The sequence below is a fragment of the Mercenaria mercenaria genome, chromosome 16, assembly GCF_021730395.1.
Source record: "Mercenaria mercenaria strain notata chromosome 16, MADL_Memer_1, whole genome shotgun sequence".
Taxonomy (NCBI): domain Eukaryota; kingdom Metazoa; phylum Mollusca; class Bivalvia; order Venerida; family Veneridae; genus Mercenaria; species Mercenaria mercenaria.
Window position 1 is genome coordinate 51637326 of NC_069376.1, and position 27559 is coordinate 51664884.

The 27559-nt window shown below is 36.2% G+C and overlaps 1 protein-coding gene across 1 annotated transcript in view; it reads right to left on the reverse strand.

Moving 5' to 3' along the window:
• Nucleotides 1–27281, reverse strand: part of LOC123540206 (glutamate--cysteine ligase catalytic subunit-like) — a 66365-nt gene extending 39084 nt beyond the window's left edge. Inside the window, exons 1-3 of the mRNA XM_045325037.2 lie at nt 26976–27281; nt 8116–8225; nt 6654–6773 (exon numbers count right to left, since the gene is read on the reverse strand). Coding sequence (XP_045180972.1) covers nt 6654–6773; nt 8116–8225; nt 26976–27125 — 380 coding nt within the window. The 5' untranslated portion in view covers nt 27126–27281. The remainder of the gene's footprint in view (nt 1–6653; nt 6774–8115; nt 8226–26975) is intronic.
• Nucleotides 27282–27559: the final 278 nt, after the last annotated feature.

Consider the following 27559-nt stretch of genomic DNA (forward strand, 5'->3'; position numbering starts at 1 on the left):
TAAATTTTCAAAGCCATTTGTCAAACAGTTTCCACAAAATATTAACTGGTATGAAAAAACTTAACCAAAATTTTTAAGTTAAAAGGGGCCATAATTCAGACAAAATCCTTGGCAGAGTTATGTACTCTTGCCTAAACTGGACATGATGATAGTACACAAGTGTTGAAATTTCAAAGCTTTACCTCAAAAGGTTTTCTCAAAATGTGAACTGGTACGAAAAACATAATCAAGGTCACAGAGAAGCCGATGCTGTGGTGGGCAGGATAGCCCTACTTATTCTTCAAATAGTCAAGCTAAAAACATTTACATATCATTCTGTCCTCTTTGCTAAGTTAAGCAAATGACCTGCGATCAAACATTCATAAATTGGATCTTTTTTAAATATAATTTCTATTCTACGCCCATTTCATACATTTGATATAAATTCAAGAATATTAACTTTTGATGATAAAATAAATGGAAAGCGAAATTTATTTGAAGGAATTTAATTCTACAGACTGACTAAACCACTTCATGAATATTAATGATTTCAAAGTTCTATAAATGTCAGTAATCATCCATGATGAAGGACATTGATGAACAAAATTACAGTAAAAGTCACAAACAAGTCTTAGAGCTGTCACTATTGGTGACAAATGCCCCCCAAAGCGTGCCTAAGAATGCTACGGTTGTCTGCACAAAATATGCCAGAACAGTTTAGGCATGAATCATTTTGTGACCTTGACATTGACCTGCGAGACCCAGGTCATATGTGCAACAAATTTTCTCAATGGTTAACATTTGTGTCAAATTATTTTCAAATCCCTTGATAAATGGCAGAGTTATGGACCAGACAGGAAAAAGAACTTGTAAAACTTTGACTTTTAAGTGTGACCTTGATCTTGGAGCTAGGGATCTGGGTCTTGAGCATGACATGTCATCTCATTATAGGGAACATTTATGCTAAGTAATTTTAAAATCCTTTCATTGATGACAGAGTTATGGACCAGACAAGAAACAGATCATGTTAACCTTTAACCTCTATGTGTGACCTTGACCATATAGCTAGGGTCTGGGTCATGTGCAAGACATGTCTCATTATGGGGAACATTTAAGCTATGTTATTTCAAAATCCCTTGATGAATGGTATAGTTACGGACCAGACAAGAAACAGACCATGTTAACCTTCAACCTCTAAGTGTGACCTTGACCTTAGAGCTAGCGGTCTGTGTCTTGTGCATGACACGGCATCTAATTATGGTAAACATTTATGCTAAGTTATTTCAAAATCCCTTCATGTTATGGATTGGACACAAAACAGACCCTGTCAACCTTTGACCTCTAAGTGTGACCTTGACCTTGGAGCTAGTGGCCTGGGTCTTGCGCATGACACATCCTCTCATTATGGTGAACATTGATGCCAAGTTATATGTTTGTTCACAGGCATGGTGAAATGTTTTGACAGTTTGTCCATCAGCCATGGTGAAATCTGACTGACTGATAGTTTGTTCACCAGTTACGGTGAAATCTGACTGGCTGATAGTTTGTTCACCAGTTACGGTGAAATCTGACTGGCTGATAGTTTTTTCACCAGTTACGGTGAGATGTGGTAGTGATACAAGCAGGTTTGTCTCCCTTTGCAGTAAAATGTTTTTGCAAGCTCATTTGAAAATCAATACAAAAGCTCCAGACGGTGAAATGTGACTAACTGGTAGTGATACAAGCACGTTTGTCTCCCTTTGCAGTAAAATGTTTTTGCAAGCTCATTTGAAAATCAATACAAAAGCTCCAGATGGTGAAATGTGACTAACTGTTAGTGATACAAGCAGGTTTGTCTCCCTTTGCAGTAAAATGTTTTTGCAAGCTCATTTGAAAATCAATACAAAAGCTCCAGACAATGCTGCAGAAACATCTTGATATGTTCTAGCTGCAAATTTAGGGTGGGCACCACAAAAGGAAATTACAACATGAAAATAACAGGTTTGAAATTGAAAAATGGTGTCTTATATTATGAACTGAAGTTAGATCTTGAAGATAAATTGGAACAATTTGCCGATTAAAAATTTTGATGAGCTGGACAAAGCTTGATTTGATACTGTAGGTTAATGCAAACTCAGCTAATACAATGTCTTACTTTGCTCAGATGACATAAAATGCTAAATGACAAGCTTTAATTGATAAGAGCTGTCTGTTGACAGCGTGCTCCACTTTTCTCAGTGCTTGATAGTATAATATAAGCTATGAGTAAAACTTTAACATTACAATAAGCATATTCTAAGTCGAAAAGGTGCCATAATTCAGTAATTCAGTCAAAATGCTTGATAGTGTTGTCTGCTCCTGTTTACAGAATGGGGTTATGATGGTAAACAAGTATGCAAAATATGAAAGCAATATCTCAATGGACTTTGAAAGTATTTGGGGTGGTACGCAAACTTTTAACATTACAATAAGCACATTCTAAGTCAAAAAGGGGCCATAATTCAGTCAAAATGCTTGATAGAGTTGTCTGCTCCTGTTTACAGAATGGGGTCATGATGGTAAACAAGTATGCAAAATATGAAAGCAATATCTCAATGGACTTTGAAAATATTTGGGGTGGTACGCAAACTTTAACATTTGTGTGATGCTAACGCTAACGCTCACGCCGACACAGGGGCAAGTAGGATAGCTCCCCTATCCTTGGAATAGTGGAGCTAAAAATTATCAATGAAAACAGACAAAAATGAAATATACCCTGATTAAATACTGATATACTGTATAAACCAGCTGGCATTCTCTACCCCTACCCTGCTAAATTTCTATAATGAACTTGTCAATCTTTCAATTTGGACAGTACCATTAATAGTAACATTAAAAGGGGTGCTTACCAAAAAGATACTGACTGAATAGTGAACAGTGTAGATTTTGAATCTGTGCAGGCTGATCATGATCTTCACTGGTCGCAAAGGCAGAATCAATCATGTCCAGCATTCTCAATTGTTTTTTAAAACATAGGCTATTTCTTATCAGACATATATATATATTTATCTTGCCTCCTATAAGTTTCTTGCATTTCCATTGGTCAATAGACGTCATGTGGAGACAGAAATATTCCATATCCTGCTAGTATACTGTGAAATCATTTTTATTAGCGCAGGACGAATTTTCGCATATTTCGCGCTAGGACCGATGCGCGAATTTAAGACCGCGCTATTATTACTTTTAATTTTATTATTTCCTTTCTAAAATTGAAAATGTGCGAATTAAAGCCCATGAGAAACAGTCCTTTTTAACGTTTGTGCGAAATTTCATGCCAGCGAATTTAAATGATTTCACAGTATTTCATATATGAAATTTGATTAAAACAAAATGGCTGCCACACTGCTAGAGTAATTGAATCAAGTCAGATTATTTATTATAGCTCCAGCTATAGTATCGTTTCCGAGAGTAAATTTAGTGTTTTCTTGCCGATTTCATTCTACTTAAGGTATAGGTCCATGTTTCGGAGAAAAAAGTTCGAACGTCATCAAATCATAAAAAGAAAGCATTGTTTTACTTGAAAATTTAACAGCGTATAAAACATTTATATTATTCTACAAAACCATTGTCAATTTACTGATTTATGTATTGAATTCTTGAAAGGGACTGCATGAAGGGGCCACACTTCTGGACAGTTCAGGGCCTTTAAAAACTCACCATTTTTTAAAAGCTGTTACATGTCTTCGTTTTGATGCATTTGCAACATCGTGCGAGTGTTTAAACTTTACATAACTAGGTAAAACATCGTTTTTTACAATTGTTTACATTTATTTCTTTACAAATGGCATTCTTATTTAAAGGGGGACAACTCATTAAGAATATTTTAAGTATCCAACTCTGTGGGATAGAACAGTAAAACATGTATTGGACAGATAAGTTGTGTGTCAAGATGATGTTCATTCATTAAAAAAATCTGTTGTTTTGTGATATACTGCTAAACCTTAAGTTGAGGCTCATGAAGTTTGACAAAAGTTAGCCATAAAAGCAGAATAACTCTGTATGGGATACACGGACGTTGAAATCTTGTTTTGGAAGTTAAATCATCATGAAATAAAGGAAATGACATGTTTGTTACTCAGCAGTTTGTTGTAGGATCATTTAATCTACGTGCAAGATAAATGATTTAACAGGAAACGGGATGAAAGCCGAAGTATCAAGACATTTATGACATTGTGAAATCTGGTGACTTTCGAAGGGATGGAAGAAGAAGTTTTTTAGTGTTTCTCAAACCAGTTCATAACCTGTGTAAATGAGCCTTTGTGTTTTGTGATTTAACCAAAACACAGGTCATTGTGCATTTTATGGCTGGTGTACATCAACTATAAACTAAACATGATGACCAAATAAATGATTGAAGGATTCCAGTCTGCACTGTAAGTAGCTAAAAATATTAAATTACAAAATGTGTTGATGATAGCATGTAAGTAAAGGGTAGTCGGCAAGATAAAATCGTTACACAGCTTGTTGGTGACAGGATACGGGATATACGCTGTCTCGAAAATCCATATCAGGCTCGACCTTCGCTCTCGTCTGATATGGATTTCCTTGACAGCGTATATCCCGTATCCTGTCACCAACAAGCAGTGTAACTAATTTGTTCAATATAAAATTGCAGCTGCAACATGAATGATATTGATCAGTCCTATCTATAACATAAGACTCGTAATAAATCCACAGTCCACTGCTTGTATTATATGACCAGTCTGATATTATCTAACTACAATGGAATTCTGTAGATAGATAATTTTTGTATACTTTAGGCTTTAAATACAACTTCATGGTTAGCAGCCTTTATTTACACTGTTAAGAATTCACAAAATGTGACTTGATGCCGATTAATATTTACAAATATTGTGAATTCGACATTAGCACTATTTCAGTAAAATCATCATGAATCTATAGTACTGTTTGCTTGGCTACTCAAGATCCCCTTTAAAAATTGATGTCCAACAGTATTTGATTTAACTAGTAAAACAGACAGATGCACTTACACAACGAGGAAAGAATGAAAGTACATGTACATTCTCCATATTGTCATCAATCAAATTTAATGAAAAATATCTTGCACATTTTAAGTTATCACAGTTAACTTAACCACTTTTTTGTCCTTTCCATGGATTTTTTGTTGCTATAGCAACCACATTTTTTGCCAAAGCAATTAATAATAGGATGTGTATATCCTCCATACTGCCATATATCCAGGTTTGTGGAAAAATGTTCTTACATCTTTACAGTAATCACAGAATCCCACCTTTGCATGTCTGTCTGATAGACTAATTGGCGGACTCATTGAAAAACTGATGGGTGGACAGACTGGGGGCAAACCATATGTCTCTTCTGGTGAAACACTAGTAAAGGACTAATAGACATTAAAGTAGTCAAAGCTGGCCTCAACAGTTTTACCAGATTTAGTCTAAATGTCAACGGAGTAAATGTCACCAATTCATAAATTTCTTTTACAATGCACAGAAGATAATGAGGGCTAATTTACACTGGTCTTCCATATATTTAACATTATGATAGTTTTTCTTAGTAACTATAGGTTGTTATCTAAAAAGCACAGGAAAATACTGTTAAACTTGAGCTAAAAGCCACCTTTGATTAGAGACTACCTGACTATAATGACCAACAGATTTCATTTCCAGTACATTTTGACTGGTGAGTAAAGACCATTAGCAAAAGGAAGATATTGTTTTAGCTCCCCTGAGCATGGTCTTTCTATACATGTTTGATGGAATAAGAATAGGGAGAAATCATTAATATTCGTGGATGACTAATTTTTGTGGATTCGTGATAGCATCAATCCGCCAAATTAAAATCCCACTGAACACACAAAATTTACATTGATTTAATCTGTTTTTAACCCTTACCCTGCTAAATTTCTATAATGAACCTGTCCATCAGGCATCTTCCCATTTGGACAGTGCCATTAACTGTTAAAAGGGTCACTTACCAAAAATATAATGACTGAATGGTAAACAGTGCAGATCTTGAAATGTATAGATGTGTAGGCTGATCATGATCTACACTGGTCGCAAAGGCAGAATCAATCGTGTCCAGCATGATAAGGGTTAAACTTTTAAAAATCCATGAACTGATATCCCCATAAAATTGCCTTTTTGGTGAAAACCACAAAATTTCTTGCCCATGAAATTAGATGATTCCACAATATTGGACTTGGTTGATGGCTTAAAGAAATCCGCCCAGAGCAACCTCAGCACTACTGAAACCAAAATGAGTTTGATGTACAGTTTGTTGTTCTGCAGCGGTTCATTTAATCAGAACATTTATCACATGAGAGAAAACAATCTCTGCTATAGTAGGGAAGTGTTCACTCCTTGGAGGTGTCAGTCACAGAGGTAATACTGTATACCTGTTTCTAAATGTTGACAGACTTACTAATCATCATATACTGTGAAATCATTTAATTTCGTGGGCATGAAATTTCGTGGTTTTAGTCAAAATGTCAATTTCGTGGGGATATGAATTCGTGGATTTCAACTTTTGAACATAAAATGAATGGGAATTTTACTTGTTCGTTGCAATTAAATTTCATGGATTGACTCAACCACGAAATCCACGAAAATTAGTCCCCCATGAATATTAATGATTTCACAGTAATTTAGAATCAAAGAACATTTAGGTTGTGCTCTTACCTCAGCCTCATATTGGATTCTACGAGGTTAAAATGAGCCATCATTCCCCCATACGGCTTTCCTGGTGTTCCCTCGACCATATATGCTGCATACTCTGGTCGCCATGTTGTCGGATGATTACTGTAGTAAACAAACACCAGAATTATTCAAATTATTCTTTTTCCTATCTAAGACAAAATGTTTGTAATTCTCTCATATTCAATTGAACCGTAACATTAAAAGATCGATGGAAGTGAACTCGGGGGTGAGGCCAATTTCGACTCTATGTGTACGATATGATTAAATTTGGTACAGAACCACCAGACAATACTATAAACTAAATAATTCTATTATGTAAGCCCTGGGCCTGCCTGACAGTTTTGGAAAAGACTTCAAGGTTTTTCCTTTTTGTCAGCACAGCAACCAGAATTCTGCATGAAATGGAATACTTTGAAAAAGTTTGGAAGAGGACCATCTAAGTAACATCCAGGCCAAATTTCATCAATTTCCACCAAATTGTTTCAGAAGAAGATGTTGAAGAAAACATGTTGATGCAGGAAAATAGATGCTTGACCATCCACCTTTACTATACTAATAGCTCGCCCTGAGCAAACTTCAGGTGAGCTAAAACAGCAATTATAGTCCTGTTCAAAGACTGGGTTTTGGAAAGGTATTCAATAAGATGCTTCAATAACCTGTGTTTTTGTTGTTTTTAAAATGAATTTTCTATTTTGCAGTCACTCGTTTCCAATTCATTTTCAAATTATATTTCAAATTCTGCCATCCCCTTGTGTGCAAACCTAGGTTTAATGGGCGTCCCCAGGCAACAGGGATTTTATTTTCACTTAGCGAAAAATGCAGATGAACCATTAAGCATCAATATTTTTTTACTTTTCATGTCCATCAGTGTTATAGCTTTATAAAAAATTTCCACCACATAAAATTAATAGTAATACCTGCTCAATCATGATTGAAACAACATTAACCCTTACCCTGCTATATTTCTAAAATGGACTGGTCCATTATTTAACTTGAGCAGTACCACTTAATATTCAAAGGGGATTTTACTGAAAAGTTACTGACTGGATAGCTAACAGTGCAGACCATGATCGCATCGCAAAGGCAGAATCATTCGTCACCAGCAGGCTAAAGGTTAAACTTGAAAACCATGAACCGATTTTCCAGGCTTTAACTAAGCATTGCAACATGTATCCTTGTGCATACTGTTATACTTCACCTGAGTTAGACCCTTTGTGGCCGAGTGCTTAAGATCAACTGACTTTAAATCACTTGGCTATCTTTCCTGTACCTTCAAGCCCAATATGCCCAGGTTGTGAGTGCTTGTGCATTTCTCAAATAATGTACAAAGGGGCACATGGGGTTGTCTGACTTCTCTACAATAAAGCTGAAAAGCTGCCATGGGACCTCAATTGTAATTTGTGTCTCTGTTGATTAAAAAACAGCAAAAGCCCTGCAAACTTACTCTGGGTGTTCCTTCTCAGTTTTCTGCAGCTCATCTAGCACAGGTAGAGCCTTCAATGAGAGTCGGGCTGTCCGGTTCTTGTGGTCAAATTTAACAAGCATGTACTCTACCTGAAACAAGATTATTTCAAAAAATATTTTCCCTGAACAATAAAAGTTGATGGTAACCAGAATAAAGTAACAAGGACGCAACCTGACCGGAGGAAACTGGTTTGAACCTTGCTCACTTAACAACCATATTTCCTAATTAGACAACAATGTTAACAGTCTAGGAATGTTCAATTAAAAATTTTAACTAAGTAACATCCAATCAGAGGCTGAGTACTGAGACTGGCCACCATTCTCAGCCTTTCACCTTAGACCCAGTGCTGCTGTCAACATTTCAAAAGCTCAGTTATACATTTCTGGATTTAAGAGCTAGTTCACAGTTGAATTCTCAAAAGTTGGGCAACTCGGCAATCATAATTATAATGTTAGTATTAAGCAAAGCTAGGAGACCACAGGAGACTACTACTCTCTCACAGTTGTCCCCTTGCCCAAGCCCCATTAGGCAAAAGAAAGTAGCTTGGATGTGGCGTTAAGTTTCTAAAATACAGGGACTCACAGTAAGCAATTCCTGGCTCGGACATGTTATTTCCTTGATTCAGCACATCTTCAAATAGTTCAGACAAAAAACTCATGTTTTAAAGAAAACTCATTTTTGCACAAATCTGGAGTCCAGTCCCTATAAAATCTACATAACCACACAATCCTATTTGTTTTTTATTCCCAAAATTAGCTAAGTATTGAAAAATCTAGACATAACTAGAGTTATCACTAAAGGTGATGAATGTACCCCCCGCATGCACTGACACAGTACATTGCAATTTGACGCACACAAGATTGCATAATTATGTGGACTGTATGTATATAGACTGTATGTATACAGTATAGTAACAAAAAACAAAGTCCCATAACTATGCAGAATATTTATCTAAAAGAATATAACATGCACCATGCACAACTAGGGTTGGTACTGATCACTTGTGTGAAGTTTCATTAAATTGTGTGTAAGGGTTTGGTAGATCAGGCACGCACAAGATTGCATATGCAGACTGTATGTACATAGTATGTTAACAAGAAACAAAGTCCCATAACTCTGCAATTTTTGTCGCTGAAAGAACCTAACATGCCCCATGCACAACTACTGTTGTTACTGATCACTTGTGTGAAGTTTCATTAAATTGTGTCAAGTGGATGAGGAGAGATGGTGCGTACAAGATTGTGTCTATGTATACAGTATAGTAACAAAAAAACAAAGTCCCATAACTCTGCAATTTTTTTTTCTGAAAAAACCTAACATGCCCCATGCACAACTACTGTTGTTACTGATCATTTGTGTGAAGTTTCATTAAATTGTGTCAAGGGGATGAGGAGAGATGGTGCGCACAAGATTGTGTCTATGTATATAGTATAGTAACAAAAAAACAAAGTCCCATAACTCTGCCAATTTTTTTTCTAAAAGAACCTAACATGCCCCATGCACAACTACTGTTGGTACTGATCACTTGTGTGAAGTTTCATAAAATTGTGTCAAGGGGATGAGGAGAGATGGTGCGCACAAGATTGTGTCTATGTATATAGTATAGTAACAAAAAAACAAAGTCCCATAACTCTGCCAATTTTTTTTCTAAAAGAACCTAACATGCCCTATGCACAACTACTGTTGGTACTGATCACTTGTGTGAAGTTTCATTAAATTGTGTCAAGGGGATGAGGAGAGATGGTGCGCACAAGATTGTGTCTATGTATATAGTATAGTAACAAAAAAACAAAGTCCCATAACTCTGCAAATTTTTTTTCTAAAAGAACCTAACATGCCCCATGCACAACTACTGTTGGTACTGATCATTTGTGTGAAGTTTCATTAAATTCTGTCAAGGGGATAAGGAGAGATGGTGCGCACAAGATTGCGTCTACGGACAGACAGACAGACAGACAACCTGAAACCAGTATACCCCCCCATACAACTTTGTTGTCGGGGGGTACAATAAAATTCCACATAATGTAGAAACTTTTTTTCATCCAAAAGAGCATAGGGACATAGCTATCCAAAAGAGCAGATAGTATCAGAATTTCATAATTTTCAAAGCATATATTGGATATTAAGAACCCTACATCAATAACATATTTTTCTAATAAGCTGATATGATAAAGTTAGCTTCCTGTAATATTACAGAACATTTTTAGTAATTTACTACCTGAAAGAAAAAGAGGTTTTCTACACATTTTTATAGGTTGCTGGTGAGTTTTTCATATACTGATACTGCCTAGAGCCCTCTGAACCTCGTGTTAATAAAAGAACTTGAGTTTTAACTCTCTACAGTGTTCATTAATAAAAACGCATTTGTTGTATACAGGTTGTTATTCTGTGGAGGTAGAATAGGAAAGAATACAATTAAAACTGAGTTATGGTTCTTGCACACTGCATCCTCTCTCACTGGTATCAATCTGCATTTCAAGTTTCAATAAATTTAAGTTATTTTTTCAAGACAAGGAAAAAATGAATTATAAGAAGGGAGATAATTTTAAAACTAGAGTGTGTCAGTAGGACACAGGGTGTGCCCCCCACTGGTACATTTGTCACAAATAAGTAGCAATAATTCAAATGTTTGCAGTCTTAATGGGGTATAGCCTCAACAAACATTTTATGAAAAGGATTCATTATTCTAGGCGCTATACTTTTTGAGCTATGAGCATCACAAACAAAAAATCTAATATTTTGGCTATTTCAAGGGCCATAACTCTGTAATAAGAGCTAAGATTCTCAAGAAAAATGCCAAGTGTGCAAGGTCACATCACGATAAAGACTCCAGCAAGGTTTCCTGAATTTAAATCAAATACTTTTTGAGCTAGGTATATAATTAAGTGAAAAAGCAATCTGACTAAAGTACTTGATCTTCTAAACGAAGATCTGAGAACGACCCATTCACATACGTCTTCTGTATATTTTGGATTTCCAGTATCGCTATTTTTATTTTAACCAATCAGACGACTTTTTCGAATGCCAAAGAGTAAGAAAAATATGCTGATATTTCAGGGCTCGAACCCGGGAACCCTCGCTTACAAAGCAAGTGACCTACCGACTGAGCTAACCGGCCATCTGACACAATATGATATAATAATTGTTAATATCAAAAATCAAGGCTACAGGTAGATTTGCAAAATGTTGTAAGCCAAGCTCTGATTGGCTAGCGGAAGGGTTGTCAGAACGAGGCCATGAATAGGTCGTTTTCAGATCCTATGCGTAGCGTAATAGGATATGTACTTTAGTCAGATTGGTGAAAAAGTGCATTTTTTTACTATTTCAGGGGCCATAACTTTAAAAATAAGGGAAGGAGCCAGCCAAAAAATTAGAGGTATGCAAGTTTATATCATGATAAAGACTTATGCGAGTTTTCAACCATTTATATTAAATACTTTTTGAGCTAGGTGTGTCACAAGGTGAAAATGTACATTTTTTACTATTTCAGGGACCATAACTCTAACAAGAGGGCCAAGATGGCCCTAGGTCGCTCACCTAAGAAACACTCCATAACAGTGTAAAACATGTTTGACCTAGTGATTTCATGGAAACAAATATTCTGACCAATTTTCATTAAGATTGGACCAAAAAATTGGTCTCTTGCGATAAAACAAGCATTTGCTTAGATATGACCTAGTTTTTGACCCTAGATGACCCATGTTCAAACTCGACCTAGATTTTATCAAGGCAATCATTCTGACCAAAATTCATTAAGATCAACTGAAAAATACAGCCTCTATCACATACAGAAGTTCTTTCTTTGATTTGACCAAGTGACCAAGTTTTTGACCTCAGATGACCCATATTCAAATTCGACCTAGATTTCATTAAGGCAATCAACCTGACCAAATTTCATAAATATCAACTGAAAAAAACAGTCTCTATCGCATACACAAGATTTTTCTTTAATTTCACCTAGTGACCTAGCTTTTGACCTCAGATAATCCATATTGAAAACCGACCTAGTTTTCATCAAGGCAATCACTCTGACCAAATTTCATGAAGATCAATTGAAAAATACATCCTCTATTGCATACACAATGTTTTTCTTCGACTTGACCTAGTGACCTAGTTTTTGACCCCAGATGATCCATTTTCGAAATCAGCCTAGATTTTATCAAGGTAATCATTCTGGCTAAATTTCATGAAGATCAGTTGAAAAATACAGCCTCTATTGCATACACAAGGTTTTTCTTTGATTTGACCTAGTGACCTAGTTTTTGAACCCAGATGACCCATTTTCGAACTTGGTCTAAATTTCATCAAGGCAATCACTCTGACCAAAATTCATGAAGATCAATTGAAAAATACAGCCTCTATCGCATACACAAGGTTTTTACGTGATATGACCTAGTGACCTAGTTTTTGACCCCAGATGACCCATTTTCGAACTCGGCCTAAATTTTATCAAGGCAATCATTCTGACCAAAATTCATGAAGATCAATTGAATAATACCGCCTCTATCGCATACACAAGGTTTTTCTTTGATTTCACCTAGTGACCTAGTTTTTGACCCGAGATGACCCATTTTCGAACTCCTCCTAGATTTCATCAAGGCAATCATTCTGACCAAGATTCATGAAGATCAATTGAAAAATACAGCCTCTATCGCATACACAAGGTTTTTCTTTGATTTGACCTAGTGACCTACTTTTTGACCCGAGATGACCCATTTTCGAACTCGGCCTAGATTTCATCAAGGTTATCATTCTGACCAATATTCATGAAGAAGAATTGAAAAATACAGCCTCTATTGCATACACAAGGTTTTTCTTTGATTTGACCTAGTGACCTAGTTTTTGACCCGAGATGACCCATTTTCGAACTCGGCTTAGATTTCATCAAGGTTATCATTCTGACCAATATTCATGAAGATTAATTGAACAAGAGATCACAGAGTGATCTTGGCGCCCACCAATGTGTCATTTTTGTGTGTTCCAAATTTCAAGACTTACTGACTAGCTCAAGGTCAAATTTCATTTCCGTACACAACACTGTGCATGTGGTCTAAATTCGAAAGCTGTAACTTGAGAAATGTGAAAGTAGGTCACTAGATCAATTTCAAGGACAAAGTTCTTTGTACACAAAACTATGCATGTGCATCAATTTTGAAGACTGTAGTTTGAGAAATTTGAAAGTAGGTCACTAGGTCAATCTTAAGGTTAAAGTTTATTTCGGTACACAAAACTATGCAAGTGGTCCAAATTTGAAGCTGTAGCTTGAGAAATGAGAAAGTAGGTCACTAGGTCAAAATCAAGGTCAAATTTCACTTCACAACACAAATCTATGCTTGTGGTCCAAATCTGAAGCCTGTTCCTTCAAAAATGTGAACGTAGGTCACTAGGTCAATATCAAGATCAAAGTTTGTTTCAGTACACAATCCTATTCATGTGGTCTAAATTTGAAGCCTATAGCTACAGAAATCTGAAAGTAGGTCACTAGGTCAATCTTAAGGTCAAAGTTCATTTCGGTACACAAAACTATGCAAGTGGTCCAAATTTGAAGACTGTAGCTTTAGAAATGTGAAAGTAGGTCACTAGGTCAAAATCAAGGTCAAATTTTATTTCGGAATACAAAACTATGCATGTGGTCCAAAGTTGAAGCCTGTACCTTCAAAAATGTGAAAGTAGGTCACTAGGTCAATGTAAAGGTCAAAGTTTGTTTCGGTACACAAAACCATGCATGTGGTCCAAATTTGAAGGCTGTAGCTTGAGAAATGTGAAAGTAGGTCACTAGGTCAAAATCAAGGTCAAATTTTATTTTGGAATACAGAACTATGCATGTGGTCCAAATTTGAAGCCTGTACCTTCAAAAATGTGAAAGTAGGTCACTAGGTCGATGTAAAGGTCAAAGTTTGTTTCGGTACAATTACCATGCAGGTGGTCCAAATTTGAAGGCTGTAGCTTGAGAAATGTCACTGGGTCAAAATCAAGGTCAAATTTCATTTCGGAACACGACATTATGCATGTGGTCCAAAATTTGAAGCCTGTACCTTAAACAAGAGGGCCAAGATGGCCCTAGGTCGCTCACCTAAGAAACACACCATAACAGTGTAAAACATGTTTGACCTAGTGATTTCATGGAAACAAATATTCTGACCAATTTTCATTAAGATTGGACCAAAAAATTGGTCTCTTGCGATAAAAAACAAGCATTTTCTTAGATATGACCTAGTTTTTGACCTTAGATGACCCATGTTCAAACTCGACCTAGATTTTATCAAGGCAATCATTCTGACCAAAATTCATAAAGATCAATTGAAAAATACAGCCTCTATCACATACACAAGTTTTTTCTTTGATTTGACCAAGTGACCTAGTTTTTGACCTCAGATGACCCATATTCAAATTCGACCTAGATTTCATTAAGGCAATTATCCTGACCAAATTTCATAAAAATCAATTGAAAAAAAACAGTCTCTATCGCATACACAAGATTTTTCTTTAATTTGACCTAGTGACCTAGTTTTTGACCTCAGATAACCCATATTCAAATTCGACCTAGATTTTATCAAGGCAATCACTCTGACCAAATTTCATGAAGATCAATTGAAAACTACATCCTCTATTGCATACACAATGTTTTTCTTCGATTTGACCTAGTGACCTAGTTTTTGACCCAAGATGACCCATTTTCGAACTTGGCCTAGATTTTATCAAGGTAATCATTCTGGCTAAATTTCATGAAGATCATGAATACAGCCTCTATCGCATACACAAGGTTTTTACGTGATATGACCTAGTGACCTAGTTTTTGACCCCAGATGACCCATTTTCGAACTCGGCCTAGATTTCATCAAGGTAATCATTCTGACCAAAATTCATGAAGATCAATTGAAAAATACCGCCTCTATCGCATACACAAGGTTTTTCTTTGATTTGACCTAGTGACCTAGTTTTTGACCCGAGATGACCCATTTTCGAACTCGGCCTAGATTTCATCAAGGCAATCATTCTGACCAATATTCATGAAGATCAATTGAAAAGTACAGCCTCTATCGCATACACAAGGTTTTTCTTTGATTTGACCTAGTGACCTAGTTTTTAAACAGAGATGACCCATTTTCAAACTCGGCCTAGATTTCATCAAGATTATCATTCTGACCAACATTCATGAAGAATAATTGAAAAATACAGCCTCTATCGCATACACAAGGTTTTTCTTTGATTTGACCTAGTTTTTGACCCGAGATGACCCATTTTCGAACTCGGCCTAGATTTCATCAAGGCAATCATTCTGACCAATATTCATGAAGATCAGTTGAAAAATACAGCCTCTATCGCATACACAAGGTTTTTCTTTGATTTGACCTAGTGACCTAGTTTTTGACCCGAGATGACCCATTTTCGAACTCGGCCTAGATTTCATCAAGGTTATCATTCTGACCAAAATTCATGAAGATCAATTGAAAAATACAGCCTCTATCGCATACACAAGGTTTTTCTTTGATTTGACCTAGTGACCTAGTTTTTGACCCCAGATGACTCATTTTCGAACTCGGCCTAGATTTCATCAAGGTAATCATTCTGACCAAGTTTCATGAAGATCAGTTGAAAAATACAGCCTCTATCGCATACACAAGCTAAATGTTGACAGACAGACGACAAACAGACGACAGACAGACGACAGACGACAGACAGACGACAGACGCCAGACATCGAGCGATCAGAAAAACTCACCTGAGCATTGCTCAGGTGAGCTAAAAATGTGAAAGTAGGTCACTAGGTCAATGTCAAGGTCAAAGTTTATTTCAGTGCACAAAACTATGCATGTGGTCCAAATTTGAAGGTTGTAGCTACAGAAATGTGAAAGTAGGTCACTAGGTCAAAATCAAGGTCAACTCATGTCAAGGTTCATCTTGCCACTCAAAACCATACATGTGGTCCAAATCTGAATGTTGTAGGTTATTGACAAGAAGTTTTTATAAGCTTTTCCCTATATAAGTCTATATGAACCATGTGACCCCCAGGGCGGGGCCATATTTGACCCTAGGGGGATAATTTTAACAAACTTGGTAGAGAACCACTAGATGATGCTACATTACAAATATCAAAGCCCTAGGCTTTGTGGTTTGGACAAGAAGATTTTCAAAGTTTTTCCCTATATAAGTCTATGTAAACCATGTGACCCCCGGGGCAGGGCCATATTTGACCCTAGGGGGATAATTTGAACAATCTTAGTTGAAGACCACTAGATGATGTCACATACAAAATATCAAAGCCCTAGGCCCTGTGGTTTTGGACAAGAGGTTTTTCAAAGTTTTTCCCTATATAAGTCTATATAAACCATGTGACCCCCGGGGCGGGGCCATATTACACCCCAGGGAAATAATTTGAATCATATTGGTAGAAGACCACTAGATGATGCTTCATACCAAATATCAAAGCCCTAGGCTCTGTGGTTTGGGGCAAGAAGATTTTCAAAGTTTTTCCCTATATAAATCTATGTAAATTATAGAAATAAACAAAGGGCCATAACTTACTAAAAATTTGTTGAACCAGTCTGATTTTCAGGGGGACACAACTAGGGTACCAATACATCATTCTGACAAAGTTTGGTCAAAATCCCCCTGGTAGTTTCTGAGGAGATGCGATAACGAGAAATTGTTAACGGAAGGACGGACGGAATGACGGACGGACGGACGGACGGACGGAAGGACGACAGACCACGGACGCAGAGTGATTTGAATAGCCCACCATCTGATGATGGTGGGCTAAAAATACCACCTCTATCGCATACACAAGGTTTTTCTTTGATTTGACCTAGTGACCTAGTTTTTGAACCCAGATGACCCATTTTCGAACTTGGTCTAAATTTCATCAAGGCAATCATTCTGACCATAATTCATGAAGATCAATTGAAAAATACAGCCTCTATCGCATACACAAGGTTTTTACGTGATATGACCTAGTGACCTAGTTTTTGACCCCAGATGACCCATTTTCGAACTCGGCCTAAATTTCATCAAGGCAATCATTCTGACCAAAATTCATGAAGATCAATTGAAAAATACCGCCTCTATCGCATACACAAGGTTTTTCTTTGATTTGACCTAGTGACCTACTTTTTGACCCGAGATGACCCATTTTCGAACTCCGCCTAGATTTCATCAAGGCAATCATTCTGACCAAGATTCATGAAGATCAATTGAAAAATACAGCCTCTATCGCATACACAAGGTTTTTCTTTGATTTGACCTAGTGACCTACTTTTTGACCCGAGATGACCCATTTTCGAACTCGGCCTAGATTTCATCAAGGTTATCATTCTGACCAATATTCATGAAGAAGAATTGAAAAATACAGCCTCTATTGCATACACAAGGTTTTTCTTTGATTTGACCTAGTGACCTTGTTTTTGACCCCAGATGATCCATTTTCGAACTCGGCTTAGATTTCATCAAGGTTATCATTCTGACCAATATTCATGAAGATTAATTGAAAAATACAGCCTCTATCGCATACACAAGCTAAATGTTGACAGACGACGGACGACAGACGACGGACGCCGGACATCGAGCGATCAGAAAAACTCACCTGAGCATTGCTCAGGTGAGCTAAAAATAGGGGGCGACCCAAATGAAAAAAGGAGGTGCACAAGTTCAAATCATGATTAAGACTCATGCAAGGTTTCATGAATCAATATCAAATACTTTTTGAGCTAGGCATGTCAGAAGGTGAAAATGTGCATCTTTGACTACTACAGGGGCCATAACTCTGAAAATTGGGGGCAGACCCAAATGAAAAATAGGAGGTGCGCAAGTTCATATCATGATTAAGACTCATGCAAGGTTTCATGAATCTATATCAAATACTTTTTGAGCTAGGCGTGTCACAAGGTAAAAATGTGTGTTTTTGACTATTTCAGGGGCCATAACTCTGAAAATAGGGGGTGGAGCCAGATGAAAAATAGGAGGTGCGCAAGTTCATATCATGAGTAAGACTCATGCAAGGTTTCATGAATCTATATCAAATACTTTTTGAGCTAGGCATGTCACAAGGTGAAAATGTGCATTTTTGACTATTTCAGGGGCCATAACACTGAAAATAGAGGGCGGAGCCAGATGAAAAATTGGAGGTGCGCAAGTTCATATCATGATTAAGACTCATACAAGGTTTCATGAATCTATATCAAATACTTTTTGAGCTAGGCATGTCACAAGGTCAAAATGTGCATTTCTGACTATTTCAGGGGCCATAACTCTGAAAATAGGGAGTGGAGCCAGACGAAAAATAGGAGGTGCGCAAGTTCATATCATGATAAAGACTCATGCAAGGTTTCATCAATTTATATCAAATACTTTTCGAGCCAGGCGCGTCACGAACTTCGGACGGATGCACGGACAAGACCAAATCTATATGCCCCCACCACTCATTGGGGGGGGGGGGGGGGGGGGGGGGGCACAACAACACATAGTCCAGTCATTGTTCTTGCACACTGCGCACTCCCCATAATTGATATCTCTCTTTATTTCAAACTTCACTGAAATCTCTTCAGTACTTTTGGAGCTTTAAATCATGTCTTGGATAAGGAAAATGTGACACACAGAAAAGACAGACAGATGGACAAAGCAACAACTTTATCTTTGCACATCCTTCAGCTGTCAAAAATTGCCATCAGTAAACCAGTTAATGGTGTCCATATTCAGCACCTATATATAAATAAATGGTCAACTGTATCTGCAATCAATAGCCTTATCAGCGGACCAGATAAATGTCTACTAATGAATGATTCATTATAAACATGATCTATGGACATGTATGTATCAATTAAGCTTCATTTTTATCTAACAAAATCAAGAATACCAGTAGACTGATGTATGCTCCCAAATATACCCTGGAAGCGGAACTGTAAAAACATTTGCTTAATACAGACAGCCTAAAAATATTCAAAAGAGTTATATTTCTTGTATAGTAAATTTAATAAAATTCTATTCAATAAAAGCGTAAAATCAAGTGCAAAAAGGATAGATCTAGAGATCTAGTAGAGAGCTATATTTGCACTTCAATTTCTGTAAGTCTGGGTCAGATCCCTTGAAAACTGCATGAGATTGCTTGTGCAGTATTGCACATTATACAGCATTCTGTAAAATTCCGAAGGGCCGTAACTCCAAAACCAGGCATGGTACATTTATGACCTTTAAATATCTGTAAGTTTGCTTCATAATGATACATTTCAGTAAGTTTGAGGTCAAATCCCTTGAAAACTGTAGGAGATTTCCTGGCAAAGATTTGGGATGGACAGACGGATATACAGACAAATGGACCTACACCTTTAATTCCTGCGATTGTCAGGAAGCATACAAGGCCTAATGAGGATATACTGTAAAATCATTTAATTTTGTGGGCATCAAATTTCGTGGTTTTGGTCAAAACGTCAATTTCGTGGGTATATGAATTCGTGGATTTCAACTTTTGAATATAAAATGAATGAAAATTTTACTTTTTCGTAGGGATTAAATTTCGTGGATTAACCACGAAAATTAGTCCCCCACGAATATTAATGATTTCACAGTAATAGATCTTTTCAGTGTTAGATCAAACAAGAGCTGTTTGTAAATGACGTATGCCAACCTTGATGAGTTGTTCCATTTTCAGTCCTGTAATTAGTATGACTTTTATCTACTAACCCCAAAACATCACAGGGGTAATCTACTTCATAAGCTTAATCATGCTACCAAGTTTGAATTTTCTAGGTCAAACAGTTCTCAAGTTATTAAATAGAAAGTGGTCTTCAAGGTTGGGCAGAAACTGTTCACTATATCGACAGATGGACTGACCAAATTAACTGACAGGTGCAAATTTTTAGCAATTTTGCCCCACTTCATGCCTGAACAACAGCATCATAAGTCGTTTATAGCCATAGGAATTACAAAATGGTTATAAATCTTGAAGAATATAGGTTTGTTTAACATGTAATGTCACTTTTGAACACCAAATCTTATCTAACTGGCTATGCAACAAATGAAAATACTGCATCTTTTGTTCAATCACTGAAAAAAATCAATCAGTGACTGTGAAAAACACTGAAACAAACTAATACTCTCTACATATAATTCTATATAGAGACCAACAGGCATAATGTACATGTAGAGCACAAGGCGTAGCTAATTTGAGTATGTTCTCCATGATGATTGACACAAAAATTGTATAAGGTCATTTTCTTTCTAAGAAACAACTTTAACAGTGCTTTTATGCAAAAACAATACAACAGAATGTTTTATTTGATGACACATTCTAAATAATACACTTGGGGCCCTCTGAACTCTTTCTGTGGGAGAGGGCCACCCCTTAGCCCTCAAATTCCTAAGATCTACAAACCTATGCCCTTTCCAATTTGCATTGGTCAAAATTAGCATCTTGCTGGTGGAAAGTTGTCAGTTACATGCAGGGGACATGGAATAAAGTTTAACTGAAATGGTGTTGAACCCCAAAAAACAGTAATTTCACTGACATGGCTATCTGTATTACATAATGCAGTGATTTTTTTGCCTTTTTGGGAAAAGGTCCGGTACCGGATAAATTGGGAAAAATAGCGGGGTTTTTACTCAGATTGGGAATTTTTATAGTTAATTAATAACATCATTTAGAATGCTTCTTCCTTTAATTCCATGTAAGTAGCATCAAACAAACTGTTTAAATATTTAGGTTAAATCATGGTGAATGTCAATGTATAGAACTAAGTTTTCCTTCTGCAATCATCAATATGCAAACTTAATTTGGTCATTTGGGGAATTTTTAGATGATAATTGGGAAAAAAGATTGCATTTTTCAATTGGGAAAAGGTCCTTTAAGGGGTACTTTATAAAGAAGGAAAGAAATCGCTGTAATGTCTTTAAATTTTCCTTCTCAGTCAGTCTAATTTTCCTTTTAAATTAAGATACAAGTAAATTTTAATGTTTTGAAGAAAGTACTATACCAGGACCCAAGAAACAAATATAATTTCTAAACCATCCTTGTGATATTGTTTAAACAATGCACATTTCTTGAAACAATCAAACTCGTGGTGAACCCTACTAAGATTCATCATATTTTTTTAATTCAAGTACTTAAGGATGAATTCTGTAAGAAATGTTGTCCTAGAATTAGCTCTAGAACAGAAAACATATAATACATGCTTTGAAACTTAGGTCCTATTTTCTTGTAATAGAAATGGTACTGATTTTTGACATATTTTGGCACATGGAAATCAGTTTAATCTTAATACTCTTCAAGCTTGACACAATACTTAACTCCCACTACAATTGTCAATAAAAATTTAGAGCTCTATTTTTAATCATTACTCTGAACATAGTACACACAATTAAACTGAATTAACTTACACTTTAATAAATAGTGTCTACAAGTCTCCTGACTTGAAATATAGCTATACTTTGCATCCAAAAGCTTGGCCACTGACTCATAACGATTTCTTAAACAAAAACTCTTAAACAGAACAAAAACGTAACTTGGTCACTGTCTTGGAAGATTCTCAGATCTTTAGACAGATGTAACAACACAACTTTAGACAGATGTAACAACACAATATTGGCCACTAGGCAGATTCTCAGATCTTTAGACAGATGTAACAACACAATATTGGCCACTAGGCAGATTCTCAGATCTTTAGACAGATGTAACAAAACTAACAACACAATATTGGCCACTAGGTAGATTCTCAGATCTTTAGACAGATCTATGTAACAACACAATATTGGCCACTAGGCAGATTCTCAGATCTTTAGACAGATGTAACAACACAATATTGGCCACTAGGCAAATTCTCGGACTTCTCGCCAGTGAAAATAATCTTATTTTACTAGTAAGTATAATTTTTATGAAACATGTCTATACTACATGTAAGTTCAAATAAAAGATGCCTTTTTGAAATGGGCCACTGGCTAAAGCAAAAATAACTAGTCCTTAGCTACTCCAATAGAAACTAGAGCTATCACTAAAGGTGATGAATGTACCCCCCGCATGCACTGACACAGTACACTGCAATTTGACGCACACAAGATTGCATAATTATGTGGACTGTATGTATATAGACTGTATGTATACAGTATAGTAACAAAAAACAAAGTCCCATAACTATGCAGAATATTTATCTAAAAGAATGTAACATGCACCATGCACAACTAGGGTTGGAACTGATCACTTGTGTGAAGTTTCATTAAATTGTGTGTAAGGGTTTGGTAGATTAGGCATGCACAAGATTGCATATGCAGACTGCATGTACATAGTATGTTAACAAGAAACAAAGTCCCATAACTCTGCAATTTTTGTCGCTGAAAGAACCTAACATGCCCCATACACAACTACTGTTGTTACTGATCACTTGTGTGAAGTTTCATTAAATTGTGTCAAGGGGATGAGGAGAGATGGTGCGCACAAAATTGTGTCTATGTATATAGTATAGTAACAAAAAAACAAAGTCCCATAACTCTGCAAATTTTTTTTCTAAAAGAACCTAACATGCCCCATGCACAACTACTGTTGGTACTGATCACTTGTGTGATGTTTCATTAAATTGCGTCAAGGGGATGAGGAGAGATGGTGCGCACAAGATTGTGTCTATGTATATAGTATAGCAACAAAAAAACAAAGTCCCATAACTCTGCAATTTTTTTTTCTAAAAGAACCTAACATGCCCCATGCACAACTACTGTTGGTACTGATCACTTGTGTGAAGTTTCATTAAATTCTGTCAAGGGGATAAGGAGAGATGGTGCGCACAAGATTGCGTCTACGGACAGACGGACAGACAGACAGACAGACAGACAGACAACCTGAAACCAGTATACCCCCCCTTACAACTTTGTTGTCGGGGGGTACAATTAGTAGCTCAGATAGAGGTAACTAGTCCTCAGGCTTAGTGACTCACTTTTTAAAGGTATATTAGACCCAAATTTCATATCTGAAAACATGAGAAGTTACTACATATTATATTATATAGTTAATAAGTAATATAAAATTAACAACTTATAAACAGTACCATGCATGTGGTTTAATTAGTACACACTGTATACACGTACAGCTAAACTCAATATATTAATTAATGTGTACAGCCACTAACAAACTGGTATAGCTAAACTCAATATAAATGTGTACAGCCACTAACAAACTGGTAAAGCTAAACTCAATATATTAATTAATGTGTACAGCCACTAACAAACTGGTATAGCTAAACTCAATATATTAATTAATGTGTACAGCCACTAACAAACTGGTACAGCTAAACTCAATATATTAATTAATGTGTACAGCCACTAACAAACTGGTATAGCTAAACTCAATATAAATGTGTACAGCCAGTAACAAACTGGTAAAGCTAAACTCAATAAATTAATTAATGTGTACAGCCACTAACAAACTGGTATAGCTAAACTCAATATATTAATTAATGTGTACAGCCACTAACAAACTGGTATAGCTAAACTCAATATATTAATTAATGTGTACAGCCACTAACAAACTGGTAAAGCTAAACTCAATATATTAATTAATGTGTACAGCCACTAACAAACTGGTATAGCTAAACTCAATATATTAATTAATGTGTACAGCCACTAACAAACTGGTATAGCTAAACTCAATATAAATGTGTACAGCCACTAACAAACTGGTATAGCTAAACTCAATATAAATGTGTACAGCCACTAACAAACTGGAAGTTTTTTAACAATCGACTGTTACTGCATGATATTTTATTATGAATATAGTTCTACACACAAACTTACATGTAATTTATATTCTTAGTAAAGTTAAATACATTTGATAAGAATTCAATGTCCATTGGCTATCTTTAATTTTACAGTTTTGGATAAATTATTTATTCAGACAACATCATTAATGAGCTATCACAGGAGACAGGGCGCTTGACTATTTCGATGCTGGACAGTAAAACTGGGCACATCTGAGGAAACTAGAGCTGTCACTGGAGTGTTTAATGACTCCAATGGTGGATGAAGATATTGCACAATAGCTTGAGTCTGTGTCAATGGTATTAAGTAATAATGAGGTAAAGATAAAATATATCAAAACACTATATAACAATAATTCTAAGCAAAAAGGGGGCATAATTCATAAAATATGGGTGCAAGAGTTATGCACCTTGTGTTATATGATGTGGGTGGTGATGATGTGGAACAACTACTTCAAGTTTGAATCAAATCCATTTAGTAATAACTGAGATATAGTGAAAATGCATCAAAATTAACCTTAAATTCTAAATTAAAAGGGAGCATAATTCATGAACAAGAGCTGTCGGAGGACAGCAACGCTCGACTATTCAACAGCCTTGTCAATTGAATGAAGACAAGTCGAAAAAGGGGCATAATCTTGTAAAAATGCTAAACACGGTTATGGAACCTGCACAGTGCATATCAGCTTATGACAGTGGATAAGTGTGTGAAGTTTCAATCCAAGTTCAATAGCTCTACTATTCTTTGAATAGTCGAGCTAAAAATTGGTGCCAGAGTTATGCACTTTATGTCATATGGTGTGGGTGATAAGGTGTAACAATAGTTTAAGTCTGAATCAAATACATTTAGTAATAACTGAGACAGAGTGAAAGGTATCAAAACTTTAACCTGAAATTCTAAGTAAAAAGGGGTGATAATTCATGAAATATTGGTGCAAGAGTTATGATCCTTGTGTCATATGATGTGAGTGATGATGTTGAACAACTATTTTAAGCCTGAATCAAATCCATTTCGTAACAACTGAGATATAGTGAAAGTGCATCAAAACTTTAACCTGAAATTCTAAGTAAAAGGGGGATAATTCATGAAATATTGGTGCAAGAGTTATAGTCCTAGTGTCATAATGATGTGAGTGATGATGTTGAACAACTATTTTAAGTTTGAATCAAATCCATTTCGTAATAACTGAGATATAGTGAAAGTGCATCAAAACTCTAACCTGAAATTCTAAGTAAAAGGGGAATAATTCATTAAATATTGGTACCAGTGTTATGGGCCTTGTGTCATATGATGTGGGAGATGATCAATGTGGAACAACTACTTTCAGTTTGAATCAAATCCATTTTGGAATAACTGAGATAGAGTGAAAGTGCATCAAAACTTTAACCTGAAATTCTAAGTAAAAAGGGGGGGGTTAATTCATGAAATACTGGTGTGAGAGTTACGGCCCTTGTGCCATATGATGTGGGTGATGATGAGGAATAACTATTTTAAGTTTAAAGCAAATCCATTAGGTAATTACACAGATAAGGAGAAAAAAGAGAAAGTGTAAAAAACAATGTTGGGACGAGGAGACGCCGATGCCGGGGCGAGTAGGGTATCTCTCCATATACAATGTACTTTGTATAGTCGAGCTAAAAAAGAAATTGAATTTGCCATTTTTTGTGATCATCCTATGATCATGTATATAGATAATGAATCATACACTGACCTTTATTTATATTTGTATATACGATTGCATATTGTTATAGACCAGAAGCTTTAAAGTTTAGAGTCTATTGAAATATTCTTCTTCTTCTTTAAATCCTGAATGAAAAGTAGATTTTCTGCGGGTTGAACAGTTTTAGAATCTTGGTCATGTTGAACAATTTTATTTTAAATTAGTGGATTTCCACCTGGGAATGGTGAGTGGCAGACAAACAGTTTAAACATAATTTAAACCTCCAATTTATCACCAATTTTCCTTTGTTAAACCTGTAGACATATCCTATTGAATGAGGTCATTGAATACAAATGCTAAACTAAAATTAAAAGGAAGGAAATATTTCTGATTTCTGAGGGCATGTGTTCTTTTATACACACTGTCTACTGATAATTTTTGGAATGGGCCCAAGCGAAGGCAACCTTTAACCTGCTGATAGTGTCCGACAAATTTATAATCTTGATGGTAGTCCACTGGGCTACCACAATTTTTTTCTGGTAGCCCAGCAATTTTTTTGTAGTTGCCCAGAAATATAAACCCCGAAAGTATAAACTTGCTCTAAAATACCAAACCTGACTTACCGAGATGTGAGAATCAAAGGGGTCTGTAACAGTGTTTAGTTAATAAATTTAAAAACATCAAAATAAACCTGTGTGTTTGTTTCAGTTCCGCAGACACATTCCTATCATATTAGTCTACATATATATATATGAATGACAATAAATGTTTATTTGGATGTTGATACTGTCCAAATATTGTTACAGATCCCTTTGGTTAAGAATGATGGAAAACAGAAAAAATGGTCAACATTTCATTCCAATCTGACTAAAGTACATCTATTACGCTACGCTTAGGATCTGAGAACGAGCTAATGTTACCCATCGTTTGGACGACCCTTTTGCTAGCGAATCAGAGCTAAACTTACAACATTTTGCAAATCATTAGTTAGCCTTGATATTTGATATTTACAATTCTATGTCGTAATATATGTCAGATAGCCGGTTAGCTCAGTCGGTAAGGCACTTGCTCTGTAAACGTGGGGTCACAGGTTCAAGCCCTGGATTCATTGCACATTTTTCTTACTCTTTGACATTATTTTTCAAGAAATATTAGTTTTTATGTCGAAAGCCCGATCAGGCAATGTTACCAGCCTGTTTATGACAACCAATTAACACAGTACATAACAGTACAAGAATACTGATTACCAGACCTCCAGACTGCTGGTCTAGAGTCCGGATTACTTGACCTCTAGACTCCAGGTCTAGAGTCTGATTACTAGACCCCCTAGCCAGGTCCTTATTTTTAACACAAGTGACAAGAGCTGAAAACTGTCATATGCTCCAAGCAATTTATAAACAATTTTACAAAGTGACATGTGTAAATAAAAATAAACAAATCATTTTACTAACCTCATCTCCCCAGTAAAGTACATCCTTGGTCCTGTCACGTAATTTCTTATACTGGTTGAGAAATTGTATAATTCCATGTGCTCTAACGTGGTCGGCGTTAGTTTTTGTAGCCTCCCAAGAAAGAGGCGACCCTTCCGATAACAAACCCATGGTATGTCAAGACGAGATTGAAGATGAAATGTGGAGGAGATGCTTTTATTTATGCGATGTGCTCTCTCGCGCGCTCCACTTAAAATATGTGGCTACGCTAGAGTGAAAATTTACTACATAATTTAGAACATCACTGTTTACATTTGGAAATGATTACACAGCGCATGCTCAGGGATGATCCAATATATTTCCGAATACCCACGATGTTCTTTTTTGAGGAGGTTCTCTGGGGGCCCAATTATCATCAAATTATTATTGTATAAATGTAAGGAAATACCAATAGCATCGATAATGAGCTTTAAATAGCATTTCAGATAGGTCTATCCGATAAATATCTACAGTGTCCAGAATGGCATGCCAGTAACACCGAAGAGTGTCCGAGTCTGGTCAAGCACGGGTAACTAGATTATCGCCAAAAAATGGTTCGAACAAGG